At 34.1% G+C, this 20,990-nt stretch overlaps 1 protein-coding gene across 1 annotated transcript in view; it reads left to right on the top strand.

Annotated features, from left to right (window-relative positions):
• The first annotated feature begins 1,605 nt into the window (after positions 1–1,605).
• LOC121371650 (claspin-like) overlaps positions 1,606–20,990 on the top strand; it is a 31,964-nt gene continuing 12,579 nt past the window's right edge. The window contains exons 1-15 of the mRNA XM_041497692.1: positions 1,606–1,713; positions 2,179–2,260; positions 3,604–3,665; positions 4,352–4,412; positions 4,908–4,942; positions 5,622–5,673; positions 7,318–7,391; positions 11,348–11,398; positions 13,590–13,650; positions 15,348–15,454; positions 16,359–16,458; positions 16,894–17,011; positions 17,449–18,522; positions 19,701–19,813; positions 20,224–20,465. Of these exons, the coding sequence (XP_041353626.1) occupies positions 1,687–1,713; positions 2,179–2,260; positions 3,604–3,665; positions 4,352–4,412; positions 4,908–4,942; positions 5,622–5,673; positions 7,318–7,391; positions 11,348–11,398; positions 13,590–13,650; positions 15,348–15,454; positions 16,359–16,458; positions 16,894–17,011; positions 17,449–18,522; positions 19,701–19,813; positions 20,224–20,465 (2,259 nt within the window). The 5' untranslated portion in view covers positions 1,606–1,686. The remainder of the gene's footprint in view (positions 1,714–2,178; positions 2,261–3,603; positions 3,666–4,351; positions 4,413–4,907; positions 4,943–5,621; positions 5,674–7,317; positions 7,392–11,347; positions 11,399–13,589; positions 13,651–15,347; positions 15,455–16,358; positions 16,459–16,893; positions 17,012–17,448; positions 18,523–19,700; positions 19,814–20,223; positions 20,466–20,990) is intronic.

The raw sequence follows: 20,990 nt of genomic DNA, 5'->3' as shown, positions 1-20,990 counted from the left end.
CTTTAATTTGTTTTTGGGGTATACTGCTGAGTGATTTTTAGTTTTATATTTACTTTGGTGTTAGTATTTAATAGTAATTAATAAGTTATGTTGGTTATTGGTATACCTGTAAGATAAATACTATTATTGGGTAATAATATTATAGCGAAAACTAAAATACAACTAGTTTCTAACACAATATGTAAAAATTAACAATGGTAATGACAATTTATCAATGTTCTGTTATTAACTATTAATGAACTATTCCTATAAGGGAATAGTCTGTATGATAAGGGAGTTAGTTGGTATGTTAGGTCTAGTTGCGAGCGGAAATTGCTAAAATATATACGGCTGTTATTAACAGTCTTAATCAGTTAATGATTTTCACCTTGACACAAAACTGTTTTCTGATACTTTCTAGTTTTCTAGTATAAAACATAAGGGAGTTATTTGGTACGTTATGTCTAGTTTCTATCGGAATTTACTAAGATATATATGGTTTGTATTAACAGTCTTAATGATTTTCGCCCTAATACAAAGATGTTTTCTAATATTTTCTAAATTTCTAATATAACACACAAACAAATGAATAACTATATAAGCAAAGAACTTTCCTTACCTTACTCCAAGTACAATTCTGCTCCTAGTTTATCCATGAAAGCCTGATCATAGTGTGGACTCTTGTCATAGAAAGGAGAATTATATAAGAAATCAAAAAATCAAATCATTTATTTATATATGAATCATATAAACATGGCATGGTATACATTGGACAACATACATAATTAGAATATAAAATGGTAAGATCAGACATATAGTAATAATAATGATGACAATGATTATATACGTGTAATAGTTATACATGTACACGTAAATGTGTGCAGTGTTACTGAGTGTGTGTACGTGTTTATTCAAGTTGGTGTTGTAGTAGAGGGTCTGGTAAGTTCATTTTGCCTATGGTTGAACATTTCATAACAGAATTGCCCAACAGTTGGAGTTACTTGTTCTGGGCTGTCAAGAAGGAAAACACATTTTTCCAGTTCAGACAGAAATGTGAACTCAGAACATATTTGACCGACTTTATAGTATAGTATTTTTCTTAAATGCATATTTATTGTTACACCGAGTCAAAAAATGAATCTCATCTTCTGGTTCTTTTTGGCACAGCCGGCATATACGGTAATTTCTATGGATATTCTTATAACGTCCTATCTCCATTTCCAGTCTGTGAGCACATAAACGTAGTTTTGTGAGAGCTTGTCTAAAATTGGTATTTTTTTTATATATTTCAAGTAATTTGCCATTTCATATTTGTTTTTAATATGTTTAAATATTTGCAGCTTTTCAGAGTTCTGTAGCTTAATTTTAAAGTGTTCGTAATATCTGTCATCAAGGATTTTGTTTGCGTAGCTAGATTTTGATTTTGGCTGAATTTTAGCGTTAGTTAATAGACTTTTGTCAATGTCGTTACTATCAAGCATATCTTGTAAATAAGCATGCCAGCCTATGTTGTGTTGTGTTTGTAGCTCTTTGCTACAGGATACTGAAGAAAGAAACGAAAGCAAGAGTTGTGTCCCTTTCTAGATTGCAATAACAACGCATGCGCTTGTGGAATAAAGCGGGAAATATGATGCTTGCGCCAAATGTGTCAAAACAAATGATAAGGAATTATCAGTTTTCACTCATTTTCTTCTTATTATAATTAAAATGAATGTTGTCCAAGGAACTAATGAGGTAGTTGCCATGTTTGTGAGCATCGGTGATCTTTGAATTTAATGCATAAATCATAAATGTTCGAATTTCGAGCCTAGTAATAGTAGTATAGTGTATTTCGACCGATCGAAAACCGTCCTAATAGGATTAACATGACAAATAATACGGTAGGACTGTCCTGTTTGTGTGATGGTGTATATAAAAGATCCCTTGCTGCTAATCGAAAAGAGTAGCCCATGAAGTAGTGACAGCGGATTTCCTCTCTACCATAATACGTCCATATCATGGCATATGTCCGATGCCAATGCCATATAATTAAATATTAATAGTAATATTTTTAATGGCTCTGCATATAATCTAAGATAGTGAAGCAATTATTCACTCCCCAAAATACAGAACAAAGAAAATTACCAGTAATAGGCAGTATTATTTGAGGCACAAGTTACTTGAAGTAACCTTTTTTGCTACTTTTTTTTTTTTTTACAGCAAGATCATGTTCCATTGAAGGATGAATCAAGTGAAAAAACTGATTCAGGAATGGATGAAGATATGACTGAAAATTCCCCAGGTATATGTTTTCAGTAATATTTATCTAGAAGAAAAAACGGCCCTCCCGATAAACATTAAATTAGGCCTGCTCGGAAGATTTTGAGTATTACATCCATGTAACAAAGTGATTCTGCCTATTAAAACAAATCTCACCCACTTCGGGGAACAATTTGTTTAGTAGGCCTAATGTGTTGTTAATTTGCTGTACATAAGTTATGGATTAATACATGATAGCATGCATTAATATATAGATTCCAAAATTCTGAATATCACACTATATGTTCAAACTTTCAGTTTCACTTCAAGTTTAAAAGTAATCAATTTCTAAAGTTCCTTGCTCTTGTAAGGGGTGGGATGTAGCCCAGTGGGAAAGCACTCAATTGATGCACGGTCAGTCTGGGATCAATCCCGATCAGTGGGCCCATTGGGCCATTTCTCGTTCCAGCTAGTGCACCACGACTGGTATATCAAAGGCTGTGATATGTACTATCCTGTCTGTAGGATGGTGCATATAAAAGATCCCTTGATCCTAATGAAAAAAGGTGAGACTATATGCTGATGATTAATAAATCAGTATGTCAACTGGCCTTGGTGTTGTAGTGGTTATGCCATCGGACTCGAGGCTGGCAGGTACTGGGTTCGTATCCAACCTGAGGCAATAGGGGATTTTTCATGCCAGTGCCATCTCTAACCCAGAGTGAGTGCACCGCTAGGCTCAGTGGGTAAAACCATATACACTGATTTTCACCCACTTCACGGGTGCGATTATGGGTGTCTCCAGAGTGATTGACCCCACATTGGGGATGCACTGCAGGTTTCGTGTACCCTGGGCTCAGGTGATACCGAGATAGCTTAACTGACAGCAAATGTGAAGCACAGCCCTGTCAAGTAGTCCCATACTGAAATGAAAATACTGCGGCTTCACCATTCATCTCATCATCCATGTTTGTAATGTCAAAAAAAGAGTCTTTGTCTCTGTGTTAAATGTTTGTGGCGTTTAAAAAAAAAAAAAAATCAATGTGTCATTAAACAAAGCAAACTTTTTATTTTGTTTTGCTCTTGTTTGTATAATTACTATAACACTGTAATGTACATGCAGTTTTTTTGTAGGAGGGTACATCTAAATCTTGGAAATTAACATATATTTTCAAATAATTTTTAGAAACATTATTGAAAAGAGAACTGCTGTCAAAATACAGGAAATACTAGTCCAATTTCAACAGATTTCAAACTCTTAACCATTTGTGATCTTTTATCTTTTTATTATGAACCCTCAAATTATTTTCTGGCAGAAAGCCGTACTTAGGTATAATCACTGGTTATACTTTAAAAAAAAAATTGTTGTGTTTTTTTTATTTGTAGATCTTGGAAGTGATGATGATGATGAAGATGTGATAACTTCAAGAAAAGTCACTAAAAAAAAGGTAACATGTTTATTACTTTATGTTGTTTTGCCTCTGATGAAAGTCTTGGCAGGTGATATTTTGATTTAACACATATCCATCCAGCTTTACAACCAGAAAATGTCATCACTGACCCAAGTTTCCAACGTGAAATATGTAGTTTTGCTCCTACATTTTTCAACCTCAAATTACAAGAAAAAAACTAAATGTAACCCTCTCTTGATGTGTGTAATATTTTAGGGGACATCTTAGTGAGTAATTACACAAATAAAATTTGAATAGAGCACATTGATTAATTAATCATCGGCTATTGAATGTCAAAAATTTTGTAATTCAGACACAGAGTCTTAGAGAGGAAACCCACAACACACTTTCATTAATTACAAGGGACCTTTTATATGCATCCTCCCACAGACAGGAAAGTACATACCACAGCCTTTGACCAGTTGTGGTGCACTGGTTGGAGCAAGAAAAAACAATAAGTAAATGGACACACCAAGGAGGTTCAATCTTGCAATACAAGCACCTCAGGCGAGCATTTAACTGATTGACCTAAATCCTGCCCCTAGCTGGGGTCAAAGCAGTTTCTTTTCTTTTAAGGGAGGTGTACTGTTGCCACATTTTTAGGTGAAATTAAGGTGCGTGCAGACGCACTTCTTGGATGTAAAGGATAGTACATGCAAACATGTACTACTTTATTTTGTCAGGTTATTTTAGATGATGATGAAGATGAAGAAGAGGAACAGATGGAACAAGAAAATAATGATGGTAAAACATTTATTGCATACCTATTTAATCTTACTATAGTAATAAAGACATTTTGTAACCATGTGATAAATTTATTTTGTATCGCACATATGTGCAATCTGGACCGGAACTTTTAAATGGGGAATTTCCTTTTTATTTTTTCTGCAGTTAGTGCCTTTTATTTACTAACGTCATATATGATTTACAAATTATGTCACATCATTTGAAAATGACACACGGTTGCCACACAGTATGATTCTTAACGTTAAGTAAATCCATAAAAAGAGATTTGATCATAGATATAACAAACGACGATGTTAAATTAAAAACCATTTTTGTAAAACAAATAATCTATGTAATAAATACAGAACTTCACATACATTGTTTTCGCAGTTTTGTGGTATGTATGCTTGCGCAAAATAAACTTGTGCAATAAATAGGAAGTGAAAACAATGTATGTGAAGTTCGGTATATGCAAACACAGCTATTCACTGTTAAATTTGTTTTCTGATTCAGGTGGAAAGACCTCTGAAGTGAATGGTGGTAAAAAGGTAAAATTAAATTAGAATTAGATTTATTGTGATTATTAATTTTGACATGTATTAATCAATAGATGCCAGTTATGTTGAAGTTGCTTATTAGAAAGTATTAGCAGAATGCTTATTGAAGTATTGCTGTTGACACTAATATATTTAATAGATTATTGTTACTAATTAATGCATGGCTATGTTTTATAGTATATAGTGCTTTGACATTACGTCATTGTGGACACTTTTTAATGGATTTTTTATTATTCAAAATTTAAATTAAGAATTTAAGTGCATTTACATACTTTAAAATTTCATACATTATACAGCATATTTTCAATTGAATAATGTTAAATGTCAGAGCTTCTAGATTATGGTAGCCCCGCTCCCGTGGCTAGTGATATTCAATTTTGGGCTAGTAAATAACTACAACTGCTATGCCCAATGGGTAGTGAATTTTTTTTTTTTTTGGGGGGGGGGGGGGGGTAAAATTTTGCAGTTAAGTCTATTTTGTAAATATGAATATACTGACCCCACTCCAACCCTTAATGTTAGTGTTTTTAAGCTCTATCTCCCTTTTTAGGTGACATAAATGATTATTACAATAACTCCGTTAACTGAAATAAAATGTTAACTGGTGCATTACATTTATTGTGTAAACGGATAGGTGGTTAATGTAATCCATGTTCCTTTGTAATTTCAGACAGTGTCGGAAGTTCTGGATGCTATCCTCAATAGTGATACAGAAGATGATGGTATGTTTACTACTAGATTTACAATTTCGGCCTGCTGGTTTGTAACACTCTTGAAGTTGAATTTCATTAACATTTATTTAAGGGCTTTTAAAATTTGTCTTAGAGCTAAATCTTTCATTATTAGGCTGTCTACTTTCATCTCACTGTTAAATATTACATGTTATTTATTATAGTAAACATAAAGTATTTTGGCCAAATTTAGGTTTTGTTGTTACATTCTGGAATGTATACAAAAATAGGGTTAGTGGATTTTTAATTATTAATTATTTAATTGAAAGTTTGCTTGGCACTGATCCTATGGCTGGAGGATGATTTTTTTTATATACCGTATTTTCCCATGTATTATGCGCACCCCCCACTTTGAACGTTTATTCCAAGAAAAAACCCATGAACCACAATATAATGCGCACCGTTTTTTTAAACCACAAAATCGACAGTGAATGCAAGATGTACCGCTTTCCCCCCGTCACCAAAATTAACGAAAAGCGAAAGAAGCGGTATATTCAAGAAACCAAGAAACAAAACTTACGTTAGGTATTTGAGTACATAGACCTACATGTCACATTAAACAAAGGCTAGTACTTGCGTACTTGCATGTCACAGACTCACACGTGCATAAATCAAAACAAAGTTATATACCCCATACACTGTAAATGACTAATAAATATATGAAAACTAAAATATAGCATATTACATTTCGTTCTCGTGGCTAACGTGAATGCGCGAGATTTATAATAGTGTGGTATATTTCCGGCCGAATTAAATCTCATGGAAATTTAAAATATTTACGGTCCAGTTTTGTCATTTTTGTGCACTTTTTGGCGAGGTATGGATACTTTTGTAGATTTATTTTGCATTTATTACAACCATCACAAGTGAAAAGCGATTTTTAAGAGGGTTTTGGCGTTTCGTTGTTTTGAACACTGTCAATAACCTGTAAAGTACCGTAAACTACCGATCAGCAATTTTTCATGGGTGATCGCTGGACATTTTTAAAAGATATTTTTTCTATTGCTATGTATAGTGCGCACCCCCATTTTCAACCTGTATTTTCTGGGGAAAAAAGTGCACATAATACACGGGAAAATACGGTACTTCAAGTTTAGTGTTTATTTTTAGTCTCCTACTGGTCCAGCCGGAAGGGACTATAGGTTTCATCTCCGTCTGTTTTCCGGATGCTTTTTTCAGGCTTTGAGATATTGAGCTGAAATTTTGTGTATATCATGTAGTATTACAGATCACGTTTGACTTTATGACGATTTACTTATTTTTGACAGAGTTATGGCCCTTGGACTTAGGAGATGTGAAATTTTTTACAGATTTTTGCAATGCCTAGAGATATCAAGATGAAATTATGTAGATAGCTTTTCATTTGTATATAGCTTTACAGATCAAGTTAAAGTTTCACGGTTTATTTACCCATTTTTCAGAGTTATGACCCTTGAATTTAGGAGATACGAAAATGTGTTGGAGTCGGTAGGGGACATGTATTGCTTTAGCTTGTTCTTATAGCACCCGCATTCTAAAAACTAAATTCTGTAATGCCATAACCAAAAATTTCTTTCTGGCAGAAACTGCATGTACAGAATGTGTTTGGGATGGTCTTTGTATGTTTTGATTTTCCGATTTCTATTCTCATCACAGGTCCGTTTGTTGGACAGGCTTTTGATAACAGTAGTAGTGAAGACGAAGAAAAGAAGAATACGATCAAAAGGAAGGTTGGTGTAATTTATTTACTAATTATTATTTATTTTTTATTATTGATATACAGAAAATAATACATGAGTGGCCGTTAGATACCATTTACATGGCTGTTAACTGTCCATCGTGAGACGGATTTCTGTCGTCAGAGAAATTGTGGAAATTATTTTTTCAGTCTTTTTTTTTTATGAGAATCACTTCGGCCGTTTTCGGTTTCCGTAATGTCAACCCGATCACTTCGGCCATTTTCTTTGCCCCACTGACACCCCCCCCCCCCCCCTTTAGGTACCTATCGGATGGGTATAATCTACCATACATTTTGGGGCCGATGAACGGCCCCATTCCCCTAACATAAATCCAGTCCAATATCAAACCTTTTCCCAATTACGACCCAACGGTTTCCCAATAAAGATTCCCAAAGTTGCTCTCATTGTGAACACTTGAACTCATAAAAATGTTTACAAATTTAGCTTTTGTTTTCAACTTTTGGTTTTCCGATTGATTACGAACACATGACGAACAAGTCTGACCTGGATATGCAAATTAGGTGTATCTTGTTTTGATAGTCTGTTGTGTCGTAGTTTTTAGTAATAATGCCTACATTGTCTGATATTGCCTAATACAGTTTTGGTAGAAGAATACAAGTTTTTGTTTTAATTCATCCATTTGCGTTAACACATATTTGGGATCTATCGCAACACGTCCAATCCGCTGTTTACATAGTCCGAACGGACGTAGGAAGTAAAGTAATGTGCACCCTGCATTATCATTTGCTGTGCTCTTTTAAGCAGACGATCTTATTTTGTAAAAAGGTGTGTACATATGTTTCGTACTTTTTGTTCAAATGTTATTTTTTATTTTTTAAAATCATTTTTGGTATGGTTTTTGTAATTAAAAAAACCAACAAAAAACGTTACTACAATAGTTGTAAATTAAGTGGAAAAAACCCCACCTTTAATTTAAATGTGCTACTCATGCCCTTTGAAGTAATGGCCGTACCCGATATCAACATCATGTGACGAACAGAACGTGCGAGTTTGAACACTGTTACAATGTAATAGTTCTGCTGGGAGATATTAGATTGCGTATTATAGATATTGAAACTTAATAAAGTTGATCCGGTCAAATATAACATTTACTGACCAGCGGTATGTTACTTCTTTATTATTTATGATTGAAGCCTAAATAAATAATATCAGGTAATAATGCAAACTTTAAACAAATGCCGTACTCTTTTATCTTGTTCCTAATCTGCCAAAATATCAAATCAAATCATTTATTTATATATAAATCATATAAACTTGCCATGGTATACATTGGACAACATACATAATTAGAATATAAAATGGTAAGATCAGACACATAGTAATAATAATGATGACAATGATTATATACGTGTAATAGTTATACATGTACACGTAAATGTGTGCAGTGATCCCACTGGATCACTAGGGCCGTAGCTTATGAAAGAACACCCCAGCAACTATCAGCCTAATAGGACTATTTCCCATTTTTACCTTTTCGCTTATTAATAACTTTAAAAAGGTTCCAGTCATATCCCACTACACAAGTAGCCCCCCAATACAAAATTCTGCCTACGCCACCGCTATTTCCATTAATACAGGTTCACTGCAGGACCCATCAAATTAATGTTTTTGTCCAATAAAATAAATAACATGGTGTGGGATGGGAGAAATACATGTTTAAAGTGGACTACAATTGTCATATAAAACATTACCATTTTGAATGCCCTGTACCTTGAAATTTCAGTCACAACATTTTACTTTTGTTAACAGCCATGCATTTATCTCACGAGTTGTTTTAAAATGTATCTAATAAGCGAAAGCGAGTTTGATACATTTTTAAACGAGTTGTGAGATAAATGGTATTTAACGGACACAAATGTATTATTCTATATCTTACATATCCTTAAAAAAAATCCCAGGTTTAAGCAAAACATATTTTTCAACTAAAACTTATTAACAGCCCTTGCATTTGTAGCTGACTAATGCGTCACAAACACATGATTGTCAGGTTAACTACACGTCACAGTGTAATCGATTTCCACCATGCTGTTTTTTTATTGGATGTATGGCATTGGTGACCTGGTCTTCATCTAGGTGGAACCAATCGTATGTCTTGAAATTGTTAACATTTGGTGTTCTCACCAACGGGTGTATAAGAATGTTTTTTATTCCTCTGCTCTGTTTCCTTCCACCATTTCCCCCTGATTTGACAACTCCTATCTTTTAGCTTCTTTCGCTGTCTATCTCCACATCCCAGTCTCTTGTGGCTACCTGAGCCACACACCTGCCATATCCCATCAGCGTTTAGCTATGGGCCGAGTGTATTTGCTAATTTATTTAGAAGAAAAAAATCTTCCTAATAAATAATAAACAATTAATATAGTGGATGACAATGGTTCTAGCTTTATTATTTTTGACAGACATATTTATATTTCACTGTTGGGCTAGTAAATAACTAATATTGCTATGCTCGACGGATAGTGAAAAAAAGTTGTCATTTAAGTCTATTTTGTAAATATGCATATTCTGCCCCCATCCCCAATCTTAGTGGGCCAGTTTCTCATGCGCGTGCTAAGTAACACCAGGTTATCGTATAACCTTAGGTTAACCCGGGGCTACATAACACGCCAAAAACCTTAGCCTGTAGCCGTGGACTGGTGGCTTTTCACATGCTTGGGTTATAGACGTGTTAGAAAAACCACGGGGTTTTGCATGGGTTATCTGAAGAGTTCACTGAGTGCATTTGAAAGTGGGGGTCACTGTCAGTGCAATTATCCGGGGTGGTGGTGAAAATTTTAGTCCCCCAAAGGGCCGAAATTGTTAAGAATTTCGGGGACATGTCCTCCACCCCAGCATAATTATTTTTAATGTTCAGGTGTCCAAATGCGACATTTCCAACCTTCCTAATACAAGAACCATGGGAAGGGGTGGCCCCTGCGACTCCACTATGTTGTGGGCCCTGGTTTTCTTCGCTTGGAAGGTATATAAACCATCGTATCCATTACATGCATGTTACATCTTCACAATGGCTGAAACTAGAGGTAAAAAAAAAGGAAACTTCAGTGAAGATGACAAACGTCTATTGATAGATCTGATTAATGCAAATATTAAAATAACTGAAAGTAAAAAAAGTGATATGAAAACACATTTAGCGAAACAGAATGTATGGCATGAAATACTTAAAAAATTCAATAGTCACTCTTCCATAAAATGAGACCTGGAACAACTGAAAGAACTTTGGAAACATTTGAAGTGCTAAGCCAAAAAAGATGTATCTCAGCTGAAGAAACATCAGAAAGCAGGGCCGTAGCTAGGATTTTTTGTTGGGGGGGGGGGGGGGGGGGGGCAACTGAGTAGGTAATAGTCTAAAACTCCTTAAACAGTCAAGAAGAGAATTTTCTTTAAGTTTCAATAATGCTTTCCGGATTTTTTCTGTTTCCGTTTTAGAAATTCAACATCATCATACCTGTCTAATGGTTCCAAACGGTCCCTGAAAATACATTCACGCCGCATGGCCCATTGATATTGGCGTAAAAAAACGATTACCGTGCCAAAATGGTTCCATCTCAAGCAGAAAAACCAGCTCGATAGCAGGTTTATTGCGCAGTGTAATTGTAACCTGGTTAACCTGGTTATTGAAACCCGGGCACGTGAAACGTGCAATCTAAATAACCCATGGGTTAACCTGGGGTTTCCATAACCCTCTGATAAATCCGGCACGAGGAACGAGGCATGAGGAGTGTCTTTAGGTGACATATCCTATTATTACTATTTGTAACTTTGTATTAACTTAAAGTAAAATAGGGCTAGTGAATTTTTAATCGTGACTAGTAAATGTTTAAAATCACTGATCCCATGGCTAGTGAATTTTATAAACTTGCACATTCCTTACCAAATTTAGATGAAGACCTTGCATTTTTCTAATGTGTTATTAATTTAAATTGTAGAAAAAGAAAAATTTGGAAGATGATTCTAGCAATTCAGATGTCCAGACACAAGTAAGTTTTTGTTGTGTTTAACTCTTATCCACCCAGCTTTACAGCTAGACAACGCATCACTGTCTCAAGTTTCCAACATGAAATACGTAATTTTGAAACTAAATTATTCAACCTCAAATTGTAAAAAAAAAACCCAAATAATTGAACACTATTTTGATGTGTGTCATAGTTTAGAGGACATATTAGTGAGTCTAATCACCAAAATAAAATTTACAGAAGAACTTATTGATATTTTTAAAAGATATTTTTTTAAAACCCTACAATCACGATCCATGACGTCATTGTTTATGACAGTTTATTTTCACTTTCATTCGACGACGAGTAATCCATCCATCATCTACTTCAAAGTCTGTATTATCAGTTATTTTCAGCGAATACATCCTTTACAAATCTTCATTTTTCATTAAATAATAATGTCCAACATGTTTTAAAAGAAATAATTATACAAATAGCAAGAAATCGAACCCATGTGCACATTATGTCATCAATAATGTTTACACAAATTTAGAACGTTTTCTTTTTTAGTATTGCGATAACAACTTAAATACGAATACCAGTCAACAAAATACACTCAACATGTTCGATTGTCAGTCTACTATGTTCTAGAGTTCACAGAATCAAACTCCTGTGAATGTTGACAGCTGTGTTTATGAAGACAGGTCATGTGTCAAGAATAGGTTTTTACGTTATTTTTGCACCTCTTGACTGCAGTCAAGAATGGGAGGGAAAGTGTTAAAGTTTCTGATATCTTTGTTTCAAAAGTCAATGTACAAATGCCTTACAAAACCACTGTACACTTTATGATGATATTACTATGTAACAATGGTCATATACTAGACCTGCAGTTATTGCATTACTGAACATTTTGTGACGCATGGTGAAAAAAAAAACCTAATAAATAAAATGCATCGTGCACAAACTGAATAAATTTACTGAATAGATTGTTTTCAGTTTTTGTAGATTTAGTTTTGAGGAGTGCAATCACACTTACGTGCACGAGCACACCTTAATTGTTATCACTTAACTAAAAATAACATAACACCATCCCACTGGTTATATAAATATCATGATACTGACTGGGTGATTGTTCAATGTGTGCTGTTCAAAATTATGAAAAATTGTGGAAACAGCACTGTAGTTGTGCTTAATAAATTATTAATTTCAGATTGTACTCTGCAATTTGACAGACTTGCTAAAATTTGTGAAATGGAATAAACCTTGTATGATGGAATTTATTTAATATTTTCTAATAAGTGAAAAAAATTAACTCTTACCCCATTTTTTATATGCCCGTCTATGATGAGTTGTATTATGGTATGGCATTGTCCGTCTGTCTGTACATGTCTGCTAACTTTTTCTTGTCCGGACCATATCTTGCATACAGATGCACATGTAGGAACAACTTGGGATGGCAGTGTGTTGTGTACTATTACTAGGTCACTGTGACATACTTTTAACGGCCTACTGCACATAACAGTAAATCCTTGTCCAGACCATATCTTACATACGGATGCATACAGGACCATCAAACCTTTCATGTAGGAACAACTTAAGATGGTAGTGTGTCGTGTATTATTAATAAGCCACTGTGACTTTTAACGGCCTACTGCACATCACAGTAAATCCTTGTCCAGACCATATCTTACATACGGCTGCATACAGAACCATCAAACCTCACAAGTACTAACAACTTTGGATGGTGGTGTGTTGCATACTATTACTAGGTCACTGTGGCCTACTTTTCACGGTCTACTGCACATAACAGTAAATCCTTGTCTTGATCATATCTTGCATACAGATGTACTAATACTAATGAAATCACAATTTGTCACTTGTCCTGTCTATAAAATATAATTACTCTTCCAGTATGCAATTCAGCACCGACAGTACATAGGCTAATTTCTTTGCGATATTGTTAACATTACATACATAAACTGTTTCCCTAAGCTGAACAAAATTTCTCTTTCTAATAAAGTACAATAGCTTCAATAATCAGACAGCACCTTCTCCAATGGATAGTTAGTCCACAGTAGTTAGTCCAAAACAAACTGTTCATCCCATCACATTGCAGACATTTCACATAATTAGAATTGAATCATACCAGTAACGTATTCATTAATATTTATGGTTTTCCATAAAATTCCTGATGGGCGTATCATGTACCTCACCAGTACTCTTGTTTTACTTTCAGAGACCCAACCTGTTTGATAATGATTTGTATGATGCTGAAGATAGTGATGTGGAAAATTCAGGTAAAATGTATTCCTTAAGATTTATTTTGAGCATTTTCACAAGTCTAAAAATGTATGCAGGAGTGAGAAAGGTATGTTTTTGGGCGTGGGAAAAAATATCCTTTGCAAAATCACCTCTCTTTTTTTAAGTACACTGTTAACAGGGGGAAATTAAAAAGGTATCTTTGTATGCTTGTGAAAATGTAAAAAACAGCCCCTTAATGGTGAAGATATTTCCATGTTATAATGACATCTCTTCAAACTTATAACTTATATTATTTTATATGTTTGTTATGAACAGTCACGAGTTATTAAAATGTGAGTAAACAGCCACGACACATTGAACTATGACTAAACAACCACAAGTCAGTAAGTGTGACTAAACAGCCACTGTTATTATAAGCCACAAACTAATAAAATTATTAAACTGCCACAAATAATTACAAGTATGAAAATACAGCTAAATTTTTTTAGTTTTTTGGTGTGTTTTTTTGGGTTTTTTATTACCATCATTATTTTTAAAATATATATTGTTATAATTTTATTAATTGTTTATGACTGAATAGGTTGAGAACCCTCAAATCTTTCCAAGATAATTTACAATTACAGCTGACCTGAAGTCTGAAGTCACTTAGAAATGAAATTATATTTTGACAATAAACATTCTTGTAATAAATAAATGTTTATTTATCATATAATAGGTAGTGTATCCAGTGTAAACAAAATATGTGATATGTTTCAGATAATATACTTTCAGAATTTGATAACTTTGCAATTAAATGCAAACCATCAAGGTCACAGCACTGTTTTTAACATATTCGGGGGGGGGGGGGGGGGGGAGAATTATGTAAGCCTTTTCAAAATGATGTCATAAATGTATGACGTCATTACCATTAAAAAATTTAGAGCGTCAAATATCCATACGTAATCCGAATATGGAGTCAACCAAATTTCTTGCCCGATACCAAACAATCTGGTGTCAAACAGATAAAATTATATAACATCAATAACAGCAACAATTAATAATAATAATATGAATATATATATACAGGCCAGATGGAGACAGATGTGAATATTAAATATTAAAGTATAATCTGCCTAGCATAGATATTGTGTTTAACGATTTTTGAGAATGCTGCAATGAATGAATATGATGAAATAAACGTTTACAAATTGAATGGCCAAGAATCAAAGTGCTAAGAGACATAATAAAATTATATATAAAATTTTTGTTCCCGTTTCAAACCTGTTCAACCAGAGGATTTCAAAAAATGTTGTTGTAACTCGTTTTGGGACCAACGTACGGCTCCATCTGCCTACTGGCGTTTTATTCCATCAAACTGTTAAATCAACCCAGGAAACATCGTACACAAATTGCCCATAAATGCTTTTACTTGTGTAAAATTATTATATGTTTGTTTTCAGTATTCAATAGTAATTCAGCCTTCAAAATACGCTGTAGACAGGGAAACCGATTAGAAGGTTACTCCAGTTTTAATATTTCAACTAGAATAGATCGTACTAAAAGCCGGATGATTGGATCATACTGAACATCAGCATAGCAATCAGTTGAATCAATCCATGCAAACAAAAATTAGAGATGATTTTACCATCTACCTTGTACTTTGATGTGGAGATGTTGCAAAATTACATTCATGTGTCCTTTTTTTTCTTTCTTTTTTTTGTGTATTGAGGTTTGTGATATGGTCATGTTTCAGGCTCAGCTTCTGACAGATCTCCCGTTGTGTCGGACAATGAGGTGGAAGATGAAGGATTTGATGACGACACTGATCCCAGACTGAAGGCCAAGCTCTTGAAAATGAAGGTTAGATACCAAGCCAAAGACTGATTAACTTTACAGTTTGTCAAACACATTTTAAGATTCTTAAATACGCATAACCAATGAACGTTTAAAAAAATTCTATATGTAACTTTTAATGTTTGTATACCTTCGTTCCTTTTTCATTATAGCCGATGTGGGTTTTTTGTGCTGGGTTGTCATTCATTCCATTTCAACTTTTGTAAAGTATTGGTTTGGTTTTTTGTCAAGGCGATAACTGCTGTGCCCAAAATAAATATGCTCAAATTAAATAGAAAAAGACTTTCACCGTAAAACCATTACCATTTTGAGCTTTAATTGCAATAAAATAGTTTGCAGTGTATTTTTTACGGTCTACAAGAAGCTATTAATAACATTATGATGAAAAAGACTTTCACCGTAAAACCATTACCATTTTGAGCTTTAATTGCAATAAAATAGTTTGCAGTGTATTTTTTACGGTCTACAAGAAGCTATTAATAACATTATGATGAAAAAGACTTTCACCGTAAAACCATTACCATTTTGAGCTTTAATTGCAATAAAATAGTTTGCAGTGTATTTTTTACGGTCTACAAGAAGCTATTAATAACATTATGATGAAAAAGACTTTCACCGTAAAACCATTACCATTTTGAGCTTTAATTGCAATAAAATAGTTTGCAGTGTATTTTTTACGGTCTACAAGAAGCTATTAATAACATTATGATGAAAAAGAAAGGAAAAGACCACCAGACAAAAAACCAACCCTGTTGTGCCCAAATTAATGAGATCTAAAGTGATGCTTATAGGATTTGACATTTTGAACTCATTCATAATATTCAAAAGTGACTGTTTGTTTTCATAGATTATTCTGTTATGATATTTTTTAAAACGGCCTTTTACAAAACATTTGTCTGTTTTTGTTAAGGGAGCTGCAAGGAAGCCAAAGGAAAGAAGGGACCGAAAGGCTAAACCAAAGGGAGACGACTTGCTGGGCTTACACAGTGAAACTCAAAGAATCATTAGAGGTGATCATTTACCCTTATCTTGTGCTTTCTTTGGATTTTTAATATCATGTTGCCACACATTTATGTTCAGATTTTAATGTCTTAGTTTTTGTAAATGCAACAACCTCAATGTTTGTATTTAAGTCTGCATTAACTGTTGTGTCTGATATGTTCCTTCAGTTAAAGTTTTAACTCACTCATAAATGCATATAACGATATTCAAAATGTGACTACTTTGCATTCATCATATGGGAGATAATTCATATGAATTTCCCCACTTCATATAAGATAAGATAAGATAAATTACAAATGGTGTAGATTGATTATTTTGTATTCTAGAGGGTGTATTACAACTACAATGTTTCACTCAGTCATTATACCTGTAGTGTGAATTTTAATGTTTGTGTTAACAGCTGTGATACAACCACATAAGTAACAGTTTTTGTTATGTTTTAGAATCTAGCATTAGTATTCCATATCACCATCCTACGCCAAAATCACTCGATGACTTCCTAGCTAGAGCGTCCAAGAAACAACAGGAATACAAAGCTCTCCGGGGGGCTAAGGAGTTCAAGTAAGTATTTGTTGACTAATGATGTATTTCCTTTTTTGTAAGTCTCAATGCACTTCATGCAAAGTGATATTTTCAATGTAATGATATGGATAACTCAATTTCTGACAAAAAAACATTTAAAAAAAAGTTTATTTGGATAAAAAAAATATTCTGATTCATAATTTATTTTTAATTCCAAATAACAACTGAGTTCTGCCAGGTAGCAGAAACATTTTATATGATACACAGAAAGTGGCATATGTAATTAAATTCAAAAACAAAATATGTCTGCATAGTAACAAACTTTCTGGTTCATTCAGTTATGATTAGGTCAAGACAACTAAATCTTTGTTAGACCTTTGGTTAAAAATCTACACATTTTGTATGGCAGAGGTTACAACTTGGGATCCTCAGTGATAGCATTGTTTATTTGTTGCTTCTTTTTTTCTTTCTTTCAGAAAACCACATGTAATACAGCATGTTCTTGCCAATGTCACTCCCGATGAATTGCCTCGGTTGAGTAAATCAAAGGTTAAAGTTAGTTCTAGTTCTCGTAGAACAAAAGGTCCAGAAAATATTTTGAAATTGGATGACCAAATTTGCGATAAGGACATGACAGCCAATATTGATGTGCTTTCCCACAGTACAATTAATCTTGATACACTTGGTGCAGACGTGCCGTCTCATCAAAGCACAAGTACGGTTGATACCGCTAAACGAACATTACAGTATGGAAGTGATGATGATGAACTGCCAGATATTTCAATGGATTCTGAAACTAATATTTCCAGGACGTTGGGAGAGGTTTCAAAACCAGATTCTAGAACGATTAATATAAATTCTGACAGTAATGATGCTTTTACAGGAATAAGTAAAAAAGGAGAAAGCATTTCAAATTCTGTAACAAATTCTGATAATGACAAAGACATTGGTGCAGGGTCTGCAGAAGAGAGAAGCAAGGTTGAATCTAGTCGTGTTAGTCAAAGGGACACAACTTCAGACTCGGCTGATGAATGTAGTCTTGTGTTGAGACTGGAGACTCAAAATAGTGAGAAGGAAAACTTGGAAATTAATACATCAAGTGAGAACCATGAACAGAATATGGAGAACAAAGATGCTAAAATGAATAACAATGCAACAGATGAGAAGTCTGAAAAGAATGCTGATAGTGAGACTAGTACCATGAATTCAGATAATGAGAACAGTAAAATGAATGAATGTAATGATAGAAGAACAATTAATTCGGATAAAGAGGACCTTGAATACCGTACAATTACTTCAAATAATGAGGACCATAACAACCAGAGTGTTGCACATCAAGAAATGGATGTTAAGAAAACACCCATTCTAGAACGTTTTTCGGAACTTACGGACATCAAACCACGGTTAAGTGGCGATCCCTCATCTTTCATTAACTTGGATGAAGATGAGACACAAACTCCAAAGAATCCGGGAATAATTAACCTTATTGACAGATTTCTACAACATTCAAAGAAAAAAACAAACAAGCCGAAAAAAGATATTGATATTAGGTATGTAATCTTAGTTGTAATTGTGAGTAAAATAAACATTATTGAAAGGTAGATGTTGGCAGTGTTTTTGCTAGAAAGAAATTTTTGGGTATGGCGCTATTGAACTGAATGCAACCACAGACAACAGGGGGTACATGGGGCTTCCCCCAGAAAGACAAGAAGATAACTTTGGGGTTAGGGTTAAGAAAATCATACAGTAATGATAAGAGTAATTAATTTTGTCAAAACTTAAAAACCCTGGTTGGGAGTGGGTAACTTCATTCCATTAGTACAGGAATATGTTTTTTTTTTTATATGCCCATCTTTTACAGGTTGTATTGTGGTATGGCATTGTCCATCCATACACTTTCGTTTCTGGGGCATATGGGGTTTTTTTATCAGTTCATATAGGATCATAAAACCTTGTATGCAAATTGTACATCTTGGGATAACTAGGTCTTACATTTCGCGCATTACTGCACCTTAAAGGAAAACTTTGTCCTGGTCATGCCTTCCTTATCAAACCTTGCATGCAAGTACAACTTGAGATGGCACTGTGTTGCATAACATAACTGTCACCACAACCTACTTTATTAATCAAACTCCTGACAGGCATATAAATCTTAGTTTTTCAGACTTATTTTTGCAATGCCTCAAGATATTGAGCTAAAATTTTGTGGATAGTTTTATCATGTTCTGTTACAGACCAAATTTGACTTTCATCACATTTTACCCATTTTTTACAGAGTTATGGCTCGTGAACTTAGGAGATATGAAATTGTGTTGCGAACTTTTCTTTTTGCAGTATATTGAGATGACATTTTGTAATTAACTTTATTATGTACTGTTACAGATTAAGTTTAACTTTCCTGGCAATTTATCCATATTTCACAGAGTTGTGGCCCTTGACTTGGACTCTGTTGTGTCTGGTAGGGGACATGTATTGCTTTAGCAGTATTCTCAGAATGCTTGTTTCACGTTTATATTCACACAGTAATTTTGTGTCAATCATACTTGATCCAGCAGGTTTTGATTATGGGCAACAGAATTTGAAGTTTACCAGACCGAATAGCCTGTATGAATGTCAACAAATTTTGACCCCTGTTAATATAGTGTCTGAGATGATTTCTGAATAGCAGTCATTTAAATAGATATATATAAGTATATAAAATAATTTAAATATTAAATTTTGTTTGTAGTATTGTTCAAAAGGAACACAGTGATGGCAGTAAAGATGATTTGAAGATGACTTCATTCACGTACCATGTTGACGACCATGATGAGGAAGATGATGTTAATCTTGATACACCAGGTAACCTGCACAAATCTAAGTCATAAGGTTCAGTATTCACATTTACAAATATAGTTTATACAGTGTCCTTTTTGTTTTTACGTCTCTAAATAGTTCCTATTGAGGTGTAATTCACTCTGTTAACCTAACAAACAAAATTTGGAATGTTTTTATATATTTAAAAAAAGGTTTGGGTACATAGAGTGTTAATGTTTAAGATGCAGAGAGATTACAAAAAGGATTAGTTTAATTTAAATTAGGATTTGGCCTGTTCACTGAATAAACTTCTTCCCGGTAGATTTGTCAGCTTTTCCTCTTCCAAGAAATATGCTGTCCGTGTGAACTAAAGGCTGTCCTGTGTGATAACAGCATATTTCTTTCATACTGTATGACAAATACCATGTATTTTAAATGTTGATTTGTATTTATAGGTGCAAAACTGCTGAAATTGAAGGACCAGCTGAAAGTTCAGATAAAGGTGAAACGAGAAGAGGCTCGACAGAAGCGTGTAGAGTTATATGAGCTGGAAAACGAGGAGGGATTTGCCGGGGAAGATGAAGAAGAAGCGATGTTGGACAATGAGGATGAACTGTCAGATAAAACGGACACGGATGTGGAGGACAACGAGTTTGAGGAGCAGTTTGGAAATGAGGACGAGGACGAGGAACAAGATGCAAGTTATTCTTATTTCGTTGTTTCTACTTCGTCTTCTTTTTTCTTCTTTTTAAATTTTTTTTTTTTTTGGGGGGGGGGGGGGGGGATGGTGTGTGTGTGTGTGTGTAAAAAGTTGTATTTGTACCTAACTGTACCTAATACTAGAATGCTTTAAAGTATCTCAGTTCATGCAGACATCAAAATGAGTTGCAACAGTTGTTAGGTTGGCAGGAGGTCTGCACTTGTCAGTAATAATCCAGTACTTTGTTAATAAATTACTTGTTTTGTTTCTGTACAAAAATTTATTTTGTTTAAAGACACCACTAGAGCACATTGATTTATTAATCATCAGCTATTGGATGTCAAACATTTAGTAATTTTGTCATTTAGTCTTAGAGAGGAAACCTGCTACATGTTTTTGTACAGTCATGGTAATATGTTCCTAACTTTGGCGATTATTTTTTTTATACGATTAATGTTCATTATTATACTAAAACAATGGGAATTATGTACTTGATAAGTGTGTCGTAACCTGTGTAAGTAG

The sequence above is a fragment of the Gigantopelta aegis genome, chromosome 4 (genome assembly GCF_016097555.1).
Source record: "Gigantopelta aegis isolate Gae_Host chromosome 4, Gae_host_genome, whole genome shotgun sequence".
In the NCBI taxonomy this organism is placed as follows: Eukaryota; Metazoa; Mollusca; class Gastropoda; order Neomphalida; family Peltospiridae; genus Gigantopelta; species Gigantopelta aegis.
This window is presented reverse-complemented; position numbering and strand designations above follow the sequence as displayed.